The sequence below is a fragment of the Loxodonta africana genome, chromosome 6 (assembly GCF_030014295.1).
Source record: "Loxodonta africana isolate mLoxAfr1 chromosome 6, mLoxAfr1.hap2, whole genome shotgun sequence".
Classification (NCBI taxonomy): domain Eukaryota; kingdom Metazoa; phylum Chordata; class Mammalia; order Proboscidea; family Elephantidae; genus Loxodonta; species Loxodonta africana.
The window spans coordinates 45,783,994-45,802,640 of record NC_087347.1 but is presented as its reverse complement, the minus strand read 5'-3'; the positions used below and the strand labels follow the sequence as shown (position 1 = coordinate 45,802,640).

General features: G+C 41.0%; 1 protein-coding gene across 3 annotated transcripts in view; it reads right to left on the bottom strand.

The window, feature by feature from the left end:
* The window catches only part of KCTD18 (potassium channel tetramerization domain containing 18), a 30,196-nt gene extending 12,989 nt beyond the window's left edge, over positions 1–17,207 (bottom strand). Inside the window, exons 1-5 of one of the 3 annotated variants that reach the window (XM_003405944.4) lie at positions 17,136–17,207; positions 13,367–13,590; positions 10,913–11,124; positions 8,122–8,315; positions 6,790–6,884 (exon numbers count right to left, since the gene is read on the bottom strand). In XM_003405944.4, the coding sequence (XP_003405992.1) occupies positions 6,790–6,884; positions 8,122–8,315; positions 10,913–11,124; positions 13,367–13,526 (661 nt within the window). In that variant the 5' untranslated portion in view covers positions 13,527–13,590; positions 17,136–17,207. Of the gene's footprint in view, positions 1–6,789; positions 6,885–8,121; positions 8,316–10,912; positions 11,125–13,366; positions 13,591–14,848; positions 17,039–17,135 lie in introns of those variants that run through there. The other 2 variants (XM_064286848.1, XM_023542546.2) reach the window with 2 other exon arrangements.
* Between the last annotated feature and the right edge of the window lie 1,440 nt (positions 17,208–18,647).

Here is an 18,647-nt window from a genome sequence, read left to right as displayed (position 1 = left end):
CATTCCACGAACAAAAACGAGCTCAAAATGGATCAAAGACCTAAATATCAAGTCTAAAACGATAAAGATCACGGAAGAAAAAATAGGGACGACGTTAGGAGCCCTAATCCATGGCATAAACAGTATACAAAACATTACTAACAATGCAGAAGGAAAACTAGATAACAGGGAGCTTCTAAAAACCAAACACCTATGCTCATCCAAAGACTTCACCAAAAGAGTAAAAAGATTACCTGCAGACTGGGAAAAAGTTTTTAGCTATGACATTTCCAATCAGCATCTGATCTCTAACATCTACATGATACTGTAAAAACTCAACTGCAAAAAGACAAAAAACCCAATTAAAAAATGGTCAAAACATATGAACAGATACTTCACTAAAGAAGATATTCAGGTAGCCAACAGATACGTGAGGAAATGCTCACGATCATTAGCCATTAGAGAAATGCAAATCAAAACTACAATGAGATTCCATCTCACTCCAACAAAGCTGGCATTAATACAACAAACACAAAATAATAAAAGTTGGAGGGGTTGTGGAGATATTGGAACACTTATACACTGCTGGTGGGAATGTGAAATGGTACAACCACTTTGGAAATCTATTTGGTACTGCCTTAAAAAGCTAGAAATAGAACTACCATACGATCCAGCAATCCCACTCCTTGGAATATATCCTACAGAAATAAGAGCCTTTACATGAACAGATATATGCACACCCATGTTCATGGCAGCACTGTTTACAATAGTAAAAACATGGAAGCAACCAAAGTGCCCATCAATGGATGAATGGATAAATAAATTATGATGTATTCACACAATGGAATACTATGCATCGATAAAGAAGTGATGAATCTGTGAAACATTTCATAACATGGAGGAATCTGGAAGGCATTATGCTGAGTGAAATTAGTCAGTTGCAAAAGGACAAATATTGTATAAGACCGCTATTATAAGAACTCGAGAAATAGTTTAAACAGAGAAGAAAATATTCTTTGATTGGGGAGGGAGGGAGGTGGGAGAGCAGTATTCACTAAGTAGATAGTAGATAAGAACTACTTTAGGTGTCGGAAAAGACAACATACAATACAGGAGAGGTGAGCACAACTGGACTAAACCAAAAGCACAGAAGTTTCCTGAATAAACTGAATGTTTCGAAGGCCAGAATAGCAGGGGCAGGGGTTTGGGGATCATGGTTTCAGGGAACATCTTAGTCACTTGGCATAATAAAATCTAATAAGAAAACATTCTGCATCCCACTTTGGGGAGTGGCATCTGGGGTCTGAAACGCTAGCAAGCGGCCATCTAAGATGCATCAATGTGTCTCAACCCAGCTGGACCAAAGGAGAATGAAGAACACCAAGGATACAAGGTAATTACGAGCCCAAGAGACAGAAAGGGCCACATAAACCAGAGACTACATCATCCTGAGACCAGAAGAACTAAATGGTGCCTGGCTACAACCGATGACTGCCCTGATAGGGAACACAAGAGAACCAACCCCTGAGGGAGCAGGAGAGCAGTGGGATGCAGACCCGAAATTCTCATAAAAAGACCAGACTTAATGGTCTGACTGAGACTGGAAGGACCCCAGAGGTCATGGTCCCCAGGCCTTCTGTTAGCCTAAGACAGGAACCATTCCCAAAGCCAACTCTTCAGACAGAGATTAGACTGGATTATAAGACAGATAATGATACTGGTGAGGAGTGGACTTCTTGGATCAAGTAGACACAAGACTATGTGGGTGGCTCGTCTGGAGGGGAGATAAGAAGCCAGAGGGGGACAGGAGCTGGCTGAATGGACATGGGAATACAGGGTAGAGAGGAGGAGTGTGCTGTCTCATTAGGGGGAGAGCAACTAGGAGTATATAGCAAGCTGTATATAAATTTTTGCATAAGAGACTGACTTGATTTTAAATTTTAACTTAAAGCACAATAAAAATTTTTAAAAAGAACATTTCAAGATCTATCCTAATGTACAATGCTGTCAGTGATAGGATAATATCTATACACCTACAAGGAAGACCAGTTAATGGACTCTCTTAGGCTGGGTTCTCTAGAGAAGCAGAACCAGTAAAGCATAGAGAGAGAGAGATCTATATCAAGGAAATGGCTCATGTGGTTTTCAGAGGTTTTAACGTCCCAAGTCCATGGGGCAAAAAAGAGGCTTCTCCTGATTCACATAGCTGCAGGGGCTGGCAAACCCAAGATCGGCAGGCCGGAAAGCAGGGCTGTTTTAGGCTTCTTTTGATTCATATAACTGCAGTGTCTGGTGAACCCAACACTGGCAGGGCAGAGAGCAGGGCTTTTCCAGGCTTTGAAGATCGATGAATCTCAAGATTGGCAGACAAGACCAGAGGTAAGCTGCTTGCTCAAGTTCCAGGAACTGGACGTCAGACAAATAGGAGCCAGCTGCAGGATCCAGAACAAACAAAAGCCCCAGCAAGGAGAGCAGGCAAGGCTAGGCGGCAGAGGGCAAAATTTTGCTTGCATGTGATAGTAATGATATTGTTCGATAATTTCATTCAGTTGGATCACCTTTCTTGGGACTAGGCATAAATATCGATCTCTTCCAATCGGTTTGCCAGGGAGCTGTCTTCCAAATTTCTTGGCATAGACAAGTGAGCACTTCCAGTGCTGACCCATCTGTTGAAACATCTCAATTGGTATTCTGTCAATTCCCGGAGCCTTGCTTTTTGCCAACGCCTTCAGTGCAGTTTGGACTTCCTCCCTTAGTACCATCAGTTCCTGATCATATGTTACCTCCTGAAATGGCTGAGTGTAGATCAATTCTTTTTAGTACGGTGACTCTGTGTATTTCTTCCATCTTCTTTTGATGCGTCCTGCCTTGTGTAATACTTTCCCTGTAGAACCCTTCAGTACTGCAACTCAAGGCTTGAATTTTTCCTTCGGTTCTTTCAGCTTGAGAAATGCCAAGTGTGTTCTTCCCCTTTGGTTTTCTATCTCCAGGTCTTTGTACATGTCATCACAATACTTTGTCTTTTCGAGCAGCTCTTTGAAATCTTCTGTTCAGCTCTTTGACTTCATCATTTCTTCTTTTTGCTACCTGACATTCAAGAGCAAGTTTCAGAGTCTTTTCTGACATCCATTTAGGTCTTTTCTTTCTCTCCTGTCTTTTTAATGATCTCTTGCTTTCTTCATGTATGATGTCCTTGATGTCCTTCCACAACTCCTCTCATCTTAGGTCATAAGTGTTCAATACGTCAAATCTATTCTTCAGATGGTCTCTAAATTCAGATTGGAATATACTCAAGGTTGTACTTTGGCTCTCTTAGACTTGTTCTAATTTTCTTCAGTTTCAACTCGAACTTGCATATGAGTAATTGATGGTCTGATCCAATGTCGGCCCCTGGCCTTGTTCTGACTGATGATATTCAGCTTTTCCATCATTTCTTTTCATGATGTAGTCGATTTGATTCCTGTGTATCCCATCTGGCAAGGTCCATGTGTATAGTCACCGTTTATGTTGGTGAAAAAAGTTATCTGCAGTGAAGAAGTCGTTGCTCTTGCAAAATTCAATCATGTGATCTCTGGCATCGTTTCTATCATCGAGGCCATATTTTTCAGCTACAGGTCCTTCTTGTTTTCAGCTTTCACATTCCTATCACTAGTAATTATCAATGTATCCTGATTGCATGTTCGATCAATTTCAGACTGCAGAAGTTAACAAAAATCTTCAATTTCTTCATCTTTGGCCTTAGTGGTTGGCGCGTAAATTTCAGTAATAGTGGTATTAACTCATCTGCCTTGAAGGCATATGGATACTAACCTATCACTGACAGCACGGTACTTCAGGATACCAGGATATATTTTGAAATGTTCTTTTTGACAATGAACCCAACACCATTCCTCTTCAAGTTGTCATTCCTGGCATAGTAGACCATATGATTGTCTGATTCAGAATGACCAATACCAGTCAATTTCAGTTTTTTTTTTTTTTTAATGCCTAGGACATCAATGTTTACGCGTTCCATTTCATTTTTGACCATTTCCAATTTTCCTAGATTCACACTTCATACATTCCAGGTTCCAATTATTAATGGATGTTTACAGCTGCTTCTTCTCATTTTGAGTCATGCCACATCAGCGAACGCAGGTCCCAAAAGCTTGACTCCATCCATGTCATTAAGGTGGACTCTACTTGGAGGAGGCTGCTCTTCCCAGTCACATTCTGAGTGCCTTCCAACCTGAGGGGCTCATCTTCCGGCACTATATCAGAGAGTGTTCCACTGCTATTCGTAAGGATTTCACTGGCTAATTCTTTTCAGAAGTAGACTGCCAGGTCCTTCTTCCTAGTCTGTCTTAGTCTAGAAGCTCAGCTGAAACCTGTCCACCATGGGTGACACTGCTGGTATTTGAATACTGGTGGTATAGCTTCCAGCATCACAGCAACACACAAGCCCCCACAGTATGACAAACTGACAGACACACGGGGGTTAAAAGTTCTAGATAGTTTAAATATTATGTAATCAAATTTATCAATCTGAATCGACTCGAGGGTAGTGAGTTTTTTGTTTGGTCATTTATTTTGGGCTTTATAATTTCTTTCCCTATAAAGAAATCAATTATTTGCATAAATTTCCTTTCAGCTTCTTAGCTCCTTTTTTCATCCATAAATCCACATGGAATTATTTTGATAAATGGTGTGAAGTTAACATTCTGTTTTTCCTGCCATGTAGTCAGCATATTTCTCAATTACTTATTAAACGTCCTACCCCCTTTACACTGATATTTAATACTTTACTGCATGATATTTTTATTCTTATAATTTTATTTGGGCCTACTCTTGATCTCTGTATCTATTATTGTACCAGTAATACATGGTTTTTATTATTATAGACATATAGGATGTTTTACTATCAAATAGAGCTAGACTCATGCCTCTAATTATTTCTATTTCCCAAAATGTTCTTGGCCTTTTTATCTGTTTATTCTTCCAGAGGAATTTTAGAATCGTTTCCTCAAGATCCTCAAAGAGTTCCATTGAGATTTGATAGGGACTATGTAGGAAATCGATAATTTAATCTGAGAAGAGCTGACATCTTTATAATATTCAGATTCCCTACTGAGGACCATAATATGTCTCACCATTGTCTTCATGCTTCTTTCTTACAGATAGAAAGAGGGACGGATGCATGCATGGAAGGGAGGATGGATGGATGAACAGATAGGTACATTTTGCAGTTTTCTTTAAAAAAGACCCAAACATTTCTTAGTGGGCAGCCCTAGTTATTCTGTTATTTTTTTTGTTTGTTATCATGAAATGGGATTTTCACCTATAATTTCTAACTGATTTACCATATGTAGGCTACTGATCTTTGTATACTTATAGTGTACCCAGCTAGTCTGCTAAACTCATCATTTAAAATATTTTTAGTTGATCCTTCTTGGATTTTCTAAAAAGACATATTGTCCTCAAATAACAATGACTCTGTCTTCTCCCTTCCAATAGTTCTTTCTTTTACTTCTGTTTCTTGTCTTGTGGCTTTCCACAGACCTGCCAGAACCTTGTTAAATAACAATGATGCTCCATTACATGCTTTCTAAAAAGTTAAAAATCAGTTGCATGTTTTGTAAGCCAGCGATCCCAGCTCTCTCCTTCAGCTTCCTAAATCAGTGGAGGAAGAAGCCAAGCCTGAGCCCTCCCAAGGGCTCCTGGGCATCCTGCCATCTAGAGGCACAAAAAAGAGACACAGAACACCATGAGGTTTTGTCTAATTAAATCTGAAATAATAAACTTAAAGAGATTAATACTTCTTTCATTATTATACTTCTTCCTGCCTGCTTGAGGGCTATGATAAGAAAGGAAAAAGGAGGAAAAGTCAGGGGAGCAAAGTTGAGGAAAGGAAGAAGAGCTGGTGCTAGCACCCCCCCTGCAGGAGGACGAGCTGATGTGGAGTTTATAAAAGGCTCTTTCCTCTGAGCTCTTCTCTTCTCCTTTTATTCACTCTGATGTGACTTGCAATGTTTGTCTCTACAAGCTTTTAAAATCCTTTGAGAACTGGGATGTGTCTTATTTTTCTCTGGGCCCAATTTTAAGACTTATAGAGCTTTCCAACTAATAGACACTCCATACGAGCTTGTTAATTAAGAAAAAAAAAACTTAGGTGTAGAACACTTGCTCCTGTGATCCCTAAGCAAGTGACGATGCCTCTCTGAGACTCAATTTTCCCATCTATAAAATGGGATTGGTAAATAACTTACAGGATTGTTTTAGGAAAAAAAAAAAAAAGAGAGAGATACTGAATGTAAACTATCACACTGGATATTAAAGGACGTTATTATTATCAACCTCTGACAAAAACAGCTTGGAAAAAGATCAGTTTTCAACGTGGATATCTATTAGCTATTTTAATTGTTTTATAAAGGCTTTTTAGATGTCTTCCCCAGCATATTTTCATTTTCTCTCTCCTTTCTTGAGGATACATTTTATACTTAATTTAGAAGTATACTGCCTAGGACAATACTAGGTACGCACTAGGTGTTACGTTTAACTTAATTAAACTCTTGTTTAATTGAACTAAATAAATATAAATAACGGAAGCTTATTTTGGGTTGTTGAATTATAAACTATTAATATCTAGCAACTCATGGGGTTTATCGATTTGAAAGTAAAACTGCCTGAGTGTTACCACGAGGTCACAAATATCTTGACCCAAACACACAAAAAAATACTTTTTTCAAAAAAACAAATACAGTATTTGACCTTATTTGGTCTTATAAAGAAAAAGTCTACCTTTTCCCATAAAATAAAAAAACCGCATGGTACCTTTTCCTTCCCAGGCATCAAAGGCATCCATCATTTTCTTCAATTCTGCTACTGAATAATAGCTCCAGATGTACTGAACATTATTTCCCGCCTCTCTAGAAATATTGCAAAACAATAATGAAAATATACTACCTGGGTATGAGTTTGTGTGTGTGTGTATATATATACAGCTAATAGACACTCAATAAGTGCTTTTTAATTAAGAAAAAAATACACAGGCATTGGATAGTTGTTTTTCTGTGACCCTTAAGCATATATATATATATATAACCCAGTGCCATCAAGTTGATTCCAACTCATAGCGGCCCTATAGGACAGATTAGAACTGCCCCCATAGAGTTTCCAAAGAGATTCAAACTGCCGACCTTTTGGTTAGCAGCCAAATTCTTAACCACTACGCCATGAGGGTCTCCATATATATGTGTATGTATGTATACATATGTGTGTGTATATATATACACACACACGTGTATATATGTATATATGTATGTGTATATACACACACGCACACTCATACACAAACCTACATTTGATGTCTTTTTACGGTGGTAAAATATCTTAATTCCACAATGCAGACTGTGTGAAGAATCAACACATCTTGAAACTCAAGTTTTTTAAAAATCACCTAACTCTGGTAAAGTTAGAAAAGATTCAACTTTGACTAAAACTTTCCTAGCACTATGCCAGGAACTTATATACCTTATATAGAAGACTCCTTGCCTATAAAGAATTCAGAAACTAATCATGTATTTAATCATCTAAGAAGCAAGATTATACAGCCATACATTAGCCTTAATATGTGATCCAATCCAATCTCCCAGACAATTAAAAAAAAAATGTTTGTTAAGTGAATTGACCAGGGTAAATAAGATTACAGGAAAAACGTTGAGAGACTGCCCCTTGAGAATTTAACATACAAAGTCAGAGAATTTGAAAGCTGGAAGGGACAGAGGAAGTCCTTCATCATTCATAGAAGATGAAGCTGGCCTGCTGACTTTTGGGCCAGTTCTTCTGTCCCTGGCCTGTGGTCTAAGAGAGACACCAGGCATGTGGCTTTTCTTTTCCTTCTTTCTTTTTAAAAGCCTCTCAGGGGATTCTGATGCACAAACCCAATTGATATCCACCATACCAGGCCATATAGATGGCCGTGAAACTGTCTTAATTAAAATCTCCTCATGAAGCAGGCCTGTCTTCCTAGCTACTGGGGCTCACTCTGTCTGCTGAGAGGTGGTGGTGGTCTTTTCTAGTCAAGTGCACATTCCATTCAGCAACACCTCTTGGACAAGACCAAGACTTTACTTAGTTCTTTTTCATATTTAAATGTGGACATACCTTTTAAAAATGCTTTTACTGTGAATTCTTCCTCCCAGCTGTTTATCAATAGCATCTGTTCCGTCAGTTTTTGTGGCATACACACCAATAACTCTGCTCTCACAGCTTGCACCAGATGTGTTAAGGTAGTGTAGAACCCAAACTGTTGGTTTATTGCAAACTAAGCCATACGAATCACAGAAATCTGTTAAAGCCTGGAGCAAAAAAATACATAAAATTTGAATTTAATTCTAAAGTGAAAAAGAATTTGCTCTATTACTTTCATGTAAAACTTCAATTTCAGTCGGTCGTAAGAGAAACAAAAAGATTATGAAATTCAGCCTACTATTTATGCCTTTAAAAGCTCAACATGCATTTGTTAGATTTATGGAGAGAAAAATCACAAAACCCTAACACCTTTTCATCTGGACTCCTTTTCCACATGGAAATCCCACTTTACTTCCTCCTCCTTTGGCCTCACTGCCAACATCATTTTTAATTTTATAATGTTTATTTAATAACTGAAAGTTAAACCTTTTTCCTTCCCCATATTTACTCTAAATTTTCCCATTTGACTCAGTCTTCCTTTCACCTTCTACTGACTAGCCCTGTGGTTGATGCCTATTTTTAACTCCACATTCTAATTATGGATTAACAAGATGAACTTGTTCTTTTACACTGAAAGATGGCAATATATGAACTCAGTATCAACTGTCTGAATTCCTTTGGCATTTATTCACCTATTCACTCATTCACTTGAACATTAAGTACCTACTTGGTTATGGTTATGGGTATATGCCAACTACACAGGGGACACATAAGGTCCTGGGGATATGGTGAGTAAGCCACAGAACCTCTGTGCCCCTAGAGCTTATAGCTTATAGCTAAAAAAGCTAAAGACAAACATTAAGTAAGCCATCACCACACAGTATAGTAAGTGCTCCCAGGTGTGACTAAACTACGAGGTGCTAATGGACACAGGAGGAGGGCTTCCCCCAGTGCAGTGGCACAGGCCTTCCCTGGGAGAAATGACATTGCCCTGTGAGGACAAGCACTTCTATTTCATTCACTGATGTATGCCCAGTGCCTGGTAAGCACCTGATACAAAGGAAGTGCTCAATATTTACTGACTCGGTGAATGAAAACAGGGTCTTAACACGTCTTACATTTTCATCATATATTGTGGTCTAACTCCTGCATAGGTTTTTTGTTTTATTTTGTTTTTTCTAAAACAGATTTATTGAGGTATAATTGGATTATAATAAACTGCACGTGATTAAAATGTGTACAATTTGATATGTGTTGATGTATATATTCACTCATGTAATCATCAATACAATCACCATAATTAACATATTCATCATCATCAACAGTTTTCCTGTTCCATTTTGTACACCCTCATTCAGCCCTTCCCCAGCTTCTTTGATACATACCCCCACCACACCCGAGTGGCAGTCGATCTAATTTTTGTTGTTACATATTAGTTTCCATTTACTAGAATTTTATATAAAGGAAATCATATAGTATATGTTCTTTTTGTCCTCTTTGTGATTACTTTATTCTTCTTTCTCTTGTTTTCAAAGGTATAACACTTGCTTATTATTAATTTGGAATCTGTCTTCTTTTTTAATGTAATCATTTATAGCTATTAATTTCTCTATAAACAATCCTGAAGTTCCTGCATAGGTTTTTAACTTTATTTGCACAATTATATTATCAACTGTTCAAGGGCAAGGATCACATGTTCTATCTCTTTGTGTCCCATACAGTCCCTTGTACAGTGCTACGTACACAACAAATATTTGAAATAAATGTGTGTTAACGGACCAGAATGAATGCATGCTACATCCCTTTTTTAATACAAGCCAGGGATAAGAGGCTTAACGAGTTAGGACTTCAAGAGATGAATGCTAACCTGCCTCAGCCTTTCAGTCAGGCTTCCTCAGCTCCATTTTATAGACATGGCAAACCGTGCTGGAAAACTGTCGTTTAATAACTCAATTTATAAATAACTGCAGTAGCAGAACACATATAAGCATACAATTTACTTAATGGGAACTTGAACCAAACCAACTTCCTCTTCATGCTGCACTCCTAGTACCCATACTGTCAGCTGGTTCTCCTATGACATCCAATTCAATGTAATTCAAATTGGATCAGATCAGTTTTCACTATTACCAATTATACGGGAAAAATATTTTTCTTAGATGCCCAAAGGTACGTATTAATAGCAAAATAAACACTTCTTTAAAAAGACAAATAAAGCTTTTCAAGTCATGTAAAGATCTGTGAAATGTGATTAAAATACGCACATCTTTAATGACTGACCTCAAAGTGAAATACAGTAATCTATCAAATGTTTTAATGTAGTAACAAACTGTTACACTCAGTAAATCGGGTAAGAGATTTTATGCAATTATTTTATTCATCATGACCATTCTCCTAAAAAATGTCATTTTAGTAAACAAAATAATACCACTCTATCCTCACATTCTACAGTATTTCTCTTAATTTAAAAAGAACTTCAGGAGCAGAACAGTTGTATTTTTAAAAAGCCATCAAAAATGCTTAATTTTCAACAAGAAATAGAAACTCAGTAAACCTTCGAACATCAATGTAATACACTTTTACTAGAATGGAATTTTGGCCTAGTAAAACTGAGTAACTGTAATTAAGAAATGTGTCTACAAAAATTATAACAAGTAAGACTTTCCTGTTTGGTTTATGTGACAACACAGACTAGGCAAAACAATACACATTGCTTTATGCATAACTGATACATATATTTTAAAACTTAAGAAAATGCCAAGACCTTTTTAAGTTCTATATTTGACCTTAAAGAATATGTCTCCATTTCATTGGCCAAGTGGTCAGAGAGGCTGTATGGATAAGGGATGCCAAAGTAATCAGCTTCTTCCTGCAGGGCAGCGCGGGTTTGCTCATCGCTGGGAATCTGAACTTCTCCGTGAAGATAATCCAGAAGGTATTTAAATAGATGTCCATCACGGTCAATAACACAAGCCCCTAGAAAACATTCAGTTCAGAAATGGTTGCATATAAGCATTATGACTAACGATAAGATTTCAATAAGTCCAACAAAATCAGTCTGAGAACGTTGGGGATTAGAAAGTTTTCCTTCTCACAGTGTTCACATAGGTTTAGTCATTCAAACTGAGCTAGACTTTTGATTCTTTACTGGAGCAGCAGATATGATGTACTAGAAATTCTCAACCTACAAATAGGTGATATTCTAAAATTTAACTTATGAATGGGCTGTTTGGGAATGTCAGCTGTATCTCTGTAACACTGTAAATCTGAATGCAGGCATATGTCACCAAGGTCTCCATGTTTGGTTGTGTGGGTGCGTTCTGCACAATGGTGCCAGGCCATGGGGGTGAGCAGAGCTCATCAAGCCATGCATCCTGCCATGAAGCTATATCTTCCTGAATGGAGGAGTGACTTTTTCTAATTGCACAGAGACTGTATGGGCTGGTGATAGCCCTTTGTATTCTTACCTACCATATAGAAAAACGCATTCTGGGGCTCATTTGGAACTTTAGATGCAATACTGTCCCCAAAAAAAAAAAAAACCCATTGCTGTCAAGTCGATTCCAACCCATAGCGACCCTACAGGATAGAGTAGAACTGCCCCATACCATTTCCAAGGCTGTAAATCTTTATGAAAGAAGACTGCCACAGAGCAGCTGCTGGGTTCAAACCATCAACCTTTCGGTTAGCAGCCGAGTACTTGAGCACCACGCCACCAGGACTCCTTACTGTGGCCACCACAAAAGCCAAGGAGACCTCAGACTGCTGGTAGAAATGGAAGCTTGCCTTAACCTCTGCCCAGCTGGGCCAAGAAAGGCGTATGCAATTCCTCATTAGAGAGGGCATGCGAGGTGCTCATCCCTGTCAGGGTCTGTGTGTTAGTGACACTACAAACCAGGTCTTCCTAGCTCCAGGCATGCCATGTGTTTGGAATTGTTAGGTTAGCCAATTTTGTTTGTACTGTTAGAACCTAATTTTTAAAAAAAGGATGCTGTGCTGGCATTGCTTTATGATAAAAGACTTTTCTTAGACAATTTAGCAAAACTAAAGCACATACTTCTGTACAGGGTTACTTAATAATTCCTTTCCTCCTTTGATCAGCTTAGAAAAGAAGGGATTAAAAAGGTGAAACAGTAGTATTGAGGGGCAGAGAAGAAAGCTCAATCCCTATTCACCATCTTTTCACAAGCAACTTTTCTGTCCAGTTGGACATCAAAGCTTGGGCACCAGTCAATGGTGATTTTTACATTCTTTGAACTACTCTTCGCCTGGCAAAGCAATCTCTTAAAATCCCAGTCTACTAACATTAGAGCAGCCCCTCATGCTTAAGACTCCTCAATCCTTTTCCTCTGACACAGAACTAAGAGTGGGGGTCTGTGAACCCGGAATTACTAAGATAGCACAAAAAAGCCTCATTTTTGTTGATGAAGTTTCTTTAGGACCAGTAGTACGCTCAGTAGTACTCAAAGGCCCTAGTCCTGTGTTTTAAGATTTCTTTCAGAAACACCAATTTGCAGTCTTCTGCCACCAGATGACTGAGGGTATCATTGCACTGATATAAACGTCAGCACACACAACAAAACTAGGTAGCTAGATCAGAAAGCAAGTTAACTCCCTAGTCTACACTGAAAATAACTGCCTTGTCAGCTATCAGGGTAGCTATCTCTGCGTAACTATTGCCGTCAAATCGCTTCCGACTCATAGTGATTCCATGGGACGGAGCAGAACTGCCCCGTAAGGTTTCCAAGGCTGTAATCTTTAAGGAAGCAGACTGCCACATCTTATTCCTTCAGAGCAGCTGGTGGGTTCAAACTACTGACCCTTTGGTTAGTAGCCGAGCGCTTAACCACTGTGCCACCAGGGCTCTTTTGTTTCTCCATAGAAATACATTTTTTAACTTGAAGAACACAAAGAGAAGCCAATGTACTTGATCAGCCTCAATGCCTTTACCTATGGCGTTGCCAGAATGTAATGACTTTCAAAATATCATTAATCCCCATAATTAGGTCATGGTAGGCCTCCAGGGCAATCTCACTTCTTTGTCAACTTTCAGTAATAGCATCACAGGTTTTAGAAACTGGGATTTAACTTCTACGTGTACTTAATGAATCTCCAAACAGTCCTAGGGTTCTGGGTTCAGAAAATCAAAGGGAATTTAAATTAGAGTCTTTTTTTTAATGAATATTCATGATCATTCTTACAGACATTATACACTTACCTGATTCATCCGTTTTTAGAGAAAAACGACCACTGAACATGGACGCCAGCATTGAGTCCTTAAAGCGGCACAAGGACTCCCGCCTGGCTGTGTAAATACAGCCTCCTACATTCAGTCGAAGAATATCTAACACCTCCTCTTCTGCCTTGTGGCCTTCCATCGCTCCCACGACTCCCCCAGTAGCTTTCAGGAACGGCAAAACAATGGCAGTCCCGGGAATCCCCCTGTATGAAAACAAAAGACAATCACAACTGACATTTGAAACAATGCACTAAACAAATTATAAAATAAATATATCTTAATGTGATTTCAAATAAATTCCTCAGTACTGGCAATATTGAAGTGTTTTATACAAAATGACAAGCTGGAGGCATGCTGAGCAGCTGGAAAACTGCAGCTCAGAGGATTTGTAAAAATAAACATTAGCAACCAAATCATAGCTAATGAAAGAATCGTTTAAAGAATTAAACAAGATGGTGCATGTGAAGATGGTCTGTCACATATTCAGCAAAGGCAGGGTAGCTTATGAGCTTTGGTATTCAAGTATCTTTTCAACTGTAAGAAGTCTGGGGGGACTGTCTAGACTGCAGGGGAGGTAAGCATGTAACCTGGAATCAGGCTGCCAGGCTCTACCACTTACTAGCTCTGGGACCTGGAGCAAATTATTTATCTTCTTGCACCTCCATTTCCACATCTATAAAATGGAGGCAGTAATGGCACCTACCTCAAAGGGCTGTCTGAGGAATAATTGATATATGAAAAGCATTCAGAACAGCGTCTGGCTCAGAGTAAGTACTCAGTAAATGATAAATATTATTTATCACGAAATAAAGTGTAAACTGAGGGGTGTCATGGATTGAATTGTGTCCCCCAAAAATATCAACTTGGCTGGGCCATGATTCTCAGTATTGTGTGACCATCCACCATTTTATGTGATTTTCCTATATGCTGTAAATCTTATCACTGTGATGTAATAAAATAGATTAGCAGCAATTATATTGATGAGATCTACAAGATTAGGTAGTGTCTTAAGCAATCTCTTTTGATACATAAAAGAGAGATGTAAGCAGAGAAACAGGGGTACCTAATACCACCAAGAAAGCAGCACCAGGAGCAGAGTGCATCCTTTGGACCTGAGGTTCCTGCGCTGAGATGCTCCCAGACCAAGTGAAGACTGATGCATCACAAGGACCTACTTTCAGAGCCGACAGAAAGAGAAAGCCTTACCCTGGAGCTGGCACCCTAAATTCGGACTACTAGCCTACTGGGCCGTGAGAGAATAAACTTCTCTTTGTTAAAGCCATCCACTTGTGGTATTTCTGTTACAGCAGCACTAGATGACTAAGACAAAGGGCTTGATATTGGTTCTGAAGATTTAAGAAAACAAAACAACAGACATGATTAACTTACTTATCTAGTGCTTGCTAATAAAAGAAACGCCACAAGTAGGTGGTTTTAACAAACAGAAGTTTATTTACTCACAGTTCAGGAGGCTAGAAGTCCATATTCAGGGCACCAGCTCTAAGGGAAGGCTTTCTCTCTCTCTGTCAGAGGATCTTCCCTCCGAGGGAAGGTCCTTGTCTTTTCAGGCTCTGTTTCCCAGTTCCTTGGAGATCTCCATGTGGCTTGGCGTCATTCTTTCCCTCATCTCTGCTTGCCTAACCTGCTCCTTTGATCTCATGTAAGAGATAGACTCAAGACACACCCTACACTAATCCTGCCTCATTAACATAACAGAAAACTCATTCCCAAATGGGATTAGGACCACAGGCATAGAGGTTAGGACTTATGTTATATGTACAACATATTTTTGGAGGACACAATTCAATCCATAACAAACGGTAATTGTAATTCTTAGTTAGGAAATTAAAACCAAACAAACCCGCCGCCCTCAATTCCAAGTAACCACCCTATAGGACAGAGTACAACTGCCCCATAGAGTTTCCAAGGAGCGCCTGGTGGATTCAAACTGTCGACCTTTTGGTTAGCTACCGAACTCTTAACCACTATGGCACCAGGGTTTCTGGGTTTCCATAGGAAGATATATTTATCAACTGAGATAAGAATTTTCTGTATACCAGTAGCCAGACTGGTCTAGAAGAATAAGAAAGAACATGTTTAAATCATCGAGCTTCTTCACTCTAAAATGGCTGAAGCTTTGGGGAAGTTTAAGGGTTTGATCTCTTAATCCATTCCGGAGAGAGATGACTGTGGGTGACTGGGACATGTCTATGGGACCTGAAACAACACTGTGATGAAAACGGTACCCCTGAAACTGAGATCTGCAGTATCTGCATATTTCACAGCAAGTTTAAAATGGCCACCAAGAGGCTCAGATACAGCTATGGTCTTTTCCTCTATAAGTAACATTCACTTTTGTCTCAGTGATCAAGTAAGATCCTTCCATAGATGGACTCCAATAAAACAGTACAGGGAGATTATCAGAGTCTAAGGATGAGCTTGTCTGTCGAACATGGACAGCAGACAGAAAACATTATGGTTTGAGTTCCAGACCTCAAAAAGCCACTTGTCAATGTGACTTCTCACTCTGTCTAAAGTCCTAGGAGCAGCATCCCAATGATCCATGTGAGAGAACTTCTTCTGAGGAATGAGATGGGATGGTTCATTGTGCCCAGATACCAGCTCCCTGGAATTCTATCTGTTCTTCCAGAACCTGGGCAAACCTCCCTTCTTGCACACTTCCTCCGCTCCCCCACCCCATTTAGAATCCTTGCACAGTTCTCTAAACATACTTTGTCCCTGGATCTACATTTTATTCTACTTGTTTAATCCCTAGTCTTTGGGTCTCTAAGCCCCAGGAAGGCTGGGCCTGTGTCACTCTTAGTAAATTTCCATTTTCTGAATGTTCACTATGTGCCAGCCACTGTAGGAGACACCTGACAGACTCTAATTCACACAAAAGCTCTATCAGATAGAAATTACTGTCCCCCCTGACAGATGAGACACCGGGAGAGGAAAAAACAGTGATGTGCACAGGGTCAATATTATAGCTGTCCTGCTAGTAAGTGGTGGAACAAGCCCAATCCAGATCACCAGGCCCAACCCAAGTTCTCCTGCTACACCTCCATGGTCTGCCTTCACCACTGCCTCGCCCCCATGACTCCACCAGGGCCCTTCACTCACTATACATCTGACCACCTGAAGACTCGGAGGCAACAGGTACAGAGCAGCACTCTGAACCCAAGATTTAAGAACTACCCCTGCCCCGAAGTCAGTCTTTCCTAATGCAGAGGTCTATCAGTATTTCAAGGCAGGCCTCATCCTCAAATGCACCCACTTAAGCTCCCTGCTGTGTGGGGAGGCATGGTGTGCTCCGAAGCAGTTTCCCCAATGCGCGATTCTCTGAGCACCTGCATCAGAATCATCAGGGACAACTGCTGACAATGCAGACTCCCGGGCCACGGTAAGGGAGTCTGGTTCAGGACGTCTGAGGAGAGATCCGGGAATGTGCATTTTTAACCGGCCCCCGCCCCACTCTTTGAGAAACACTGCTGAAGGGATTCACACTCCTCCCCTAAAGCAAGTGGAAACCCGAGGTCCTGAAAAACCGAAAAGCCCCACCGGGGTGTCCCCGAGGCCCGGGTACTCCAAATCGGCCGAACCCGAGCCTGCAGCCCGGGAGGCCAAGGCTACCGCGCGGCCCAGGCTCTCTCCTTGGGGGCGTCCCGCCGCCACCCGAGCCCGCGGCCCACCCGGCAGCCCTCCCCTCTGCACGGGCGGGGCCCGGCGGGCAGCCTCCCCGACTGACCTGCGGCCGGCCCACCCCTCGGCGCGGCCGCCGGACGCCGCGGCCCCGACGCGGAAGTGAGCGCCTCCTCGGCTGCTCGGCAACTCGTGGAACAGAGCAGCCCCAGCGGCGCCCCCGTGCGGCCCGGCTCGGCGGCGGCGGTGGGAGGGAGGGAGGCCCGGCCTGGCCTCGCCCCCAGGCTGCCGCGCCCCTGGGCTGGCCCCGCCCCCGTCGGCCGCCTGTGGGGCCTGCCGGGGGCGCGGGGGTGAGACACGAAGAGATGGGGTGTCTTTGTACCCCGGGGAAAAGGACGGACTCAGAAGAGGGGTACCCCTGAGGGATGGTCTTGTCCGTTCAGAGGCTGGCTTTGCAGAAGAAAAGAAAAGGGCCACAGAAGTTCCAATTGTCCAAGCAAGGTCAATTAATAAGTGGCAAGAGTTATGAGGAGTTAGATCTCCACTCTCCAGTTCAGAGCCCTTCCCTCAAACGGGGCTGCTCAACGCCAAGAGATACTAATATATTGCAATATTGATAAATCTGCTTGTACAGTGTTTATGATTTACAAAGCTTTTTCACATGGAACATTCTTGTTAAATTTAGTTTGTGGGACAACCCTATACCAAAGCAAAACCATTGCTGTGGAGTCAAATTCGAGTTGTGGCGACGCCATGTGTTATAGAGTAGAACTTCTCCATAGGATTTTCTTGGCTGAAAGGCGTCCCTTGGACGACTAAGGTGCACCTGACCCCAAGCCATGGTATTTTTTATTGCCTCATATGCATGCAAAAGATGGACAATGAATAAAGAAGACTGAAGAAGAATCGGTGCCTTTGAATTACAGTGTTGACGAAGAATGTTGACTATACCGGGGACTGCCAGAACAATGAACAAATGTGTCTTGAAAGAAGTACAGCCAGAATGCTCCTTAGGAGCAAGGATGGCAAGACTTTGTCTCACATACTTTGGACAAGTTATCAGGAAGGGTCAGTCCCTGGAGAAAGACATCGTGCTTGGTAGAGGGTCTACAAAAAAGAGGAACACCCTCAACAACATGGACTGACACAGTGGCTGCAACAATGGGCTCAAGTACAACGATTGTGAGGATAGCGCAGGACTGGGCAATGTTTTGTTCTGTTGTACCTAGGGTCACTATGAGTCAGAACCGACTCCACAACACCTAACAACAACAATCTTTATGGAAGCAGATGGCAAGGACTTTCTTCCACAGCACAACTGAATGGATTCAAACTGCCAGTTTTTAGGTTAGTAGTCGCGCTCCTTGGAAACTCTATGGGGCAGTTCTACTCTGTCCTATAGGGTTGCTATGAGTCGGAACAGGCTCAAAGGCACTGGGCTTGGGTTTGGTTTGGTTTTAGTCAAGCACAAACCGTTTGTACCACCCTGACAACCATTACAGCATGGAAAATGGAGAGACCGGAGCTAACACTTATTGAACACTTGCTGTACACGTGACACTGTGCAGAGTTGTATTTAATTTTCTCTTAACGATAACCCCAAAAGAGTTCTTTCAGT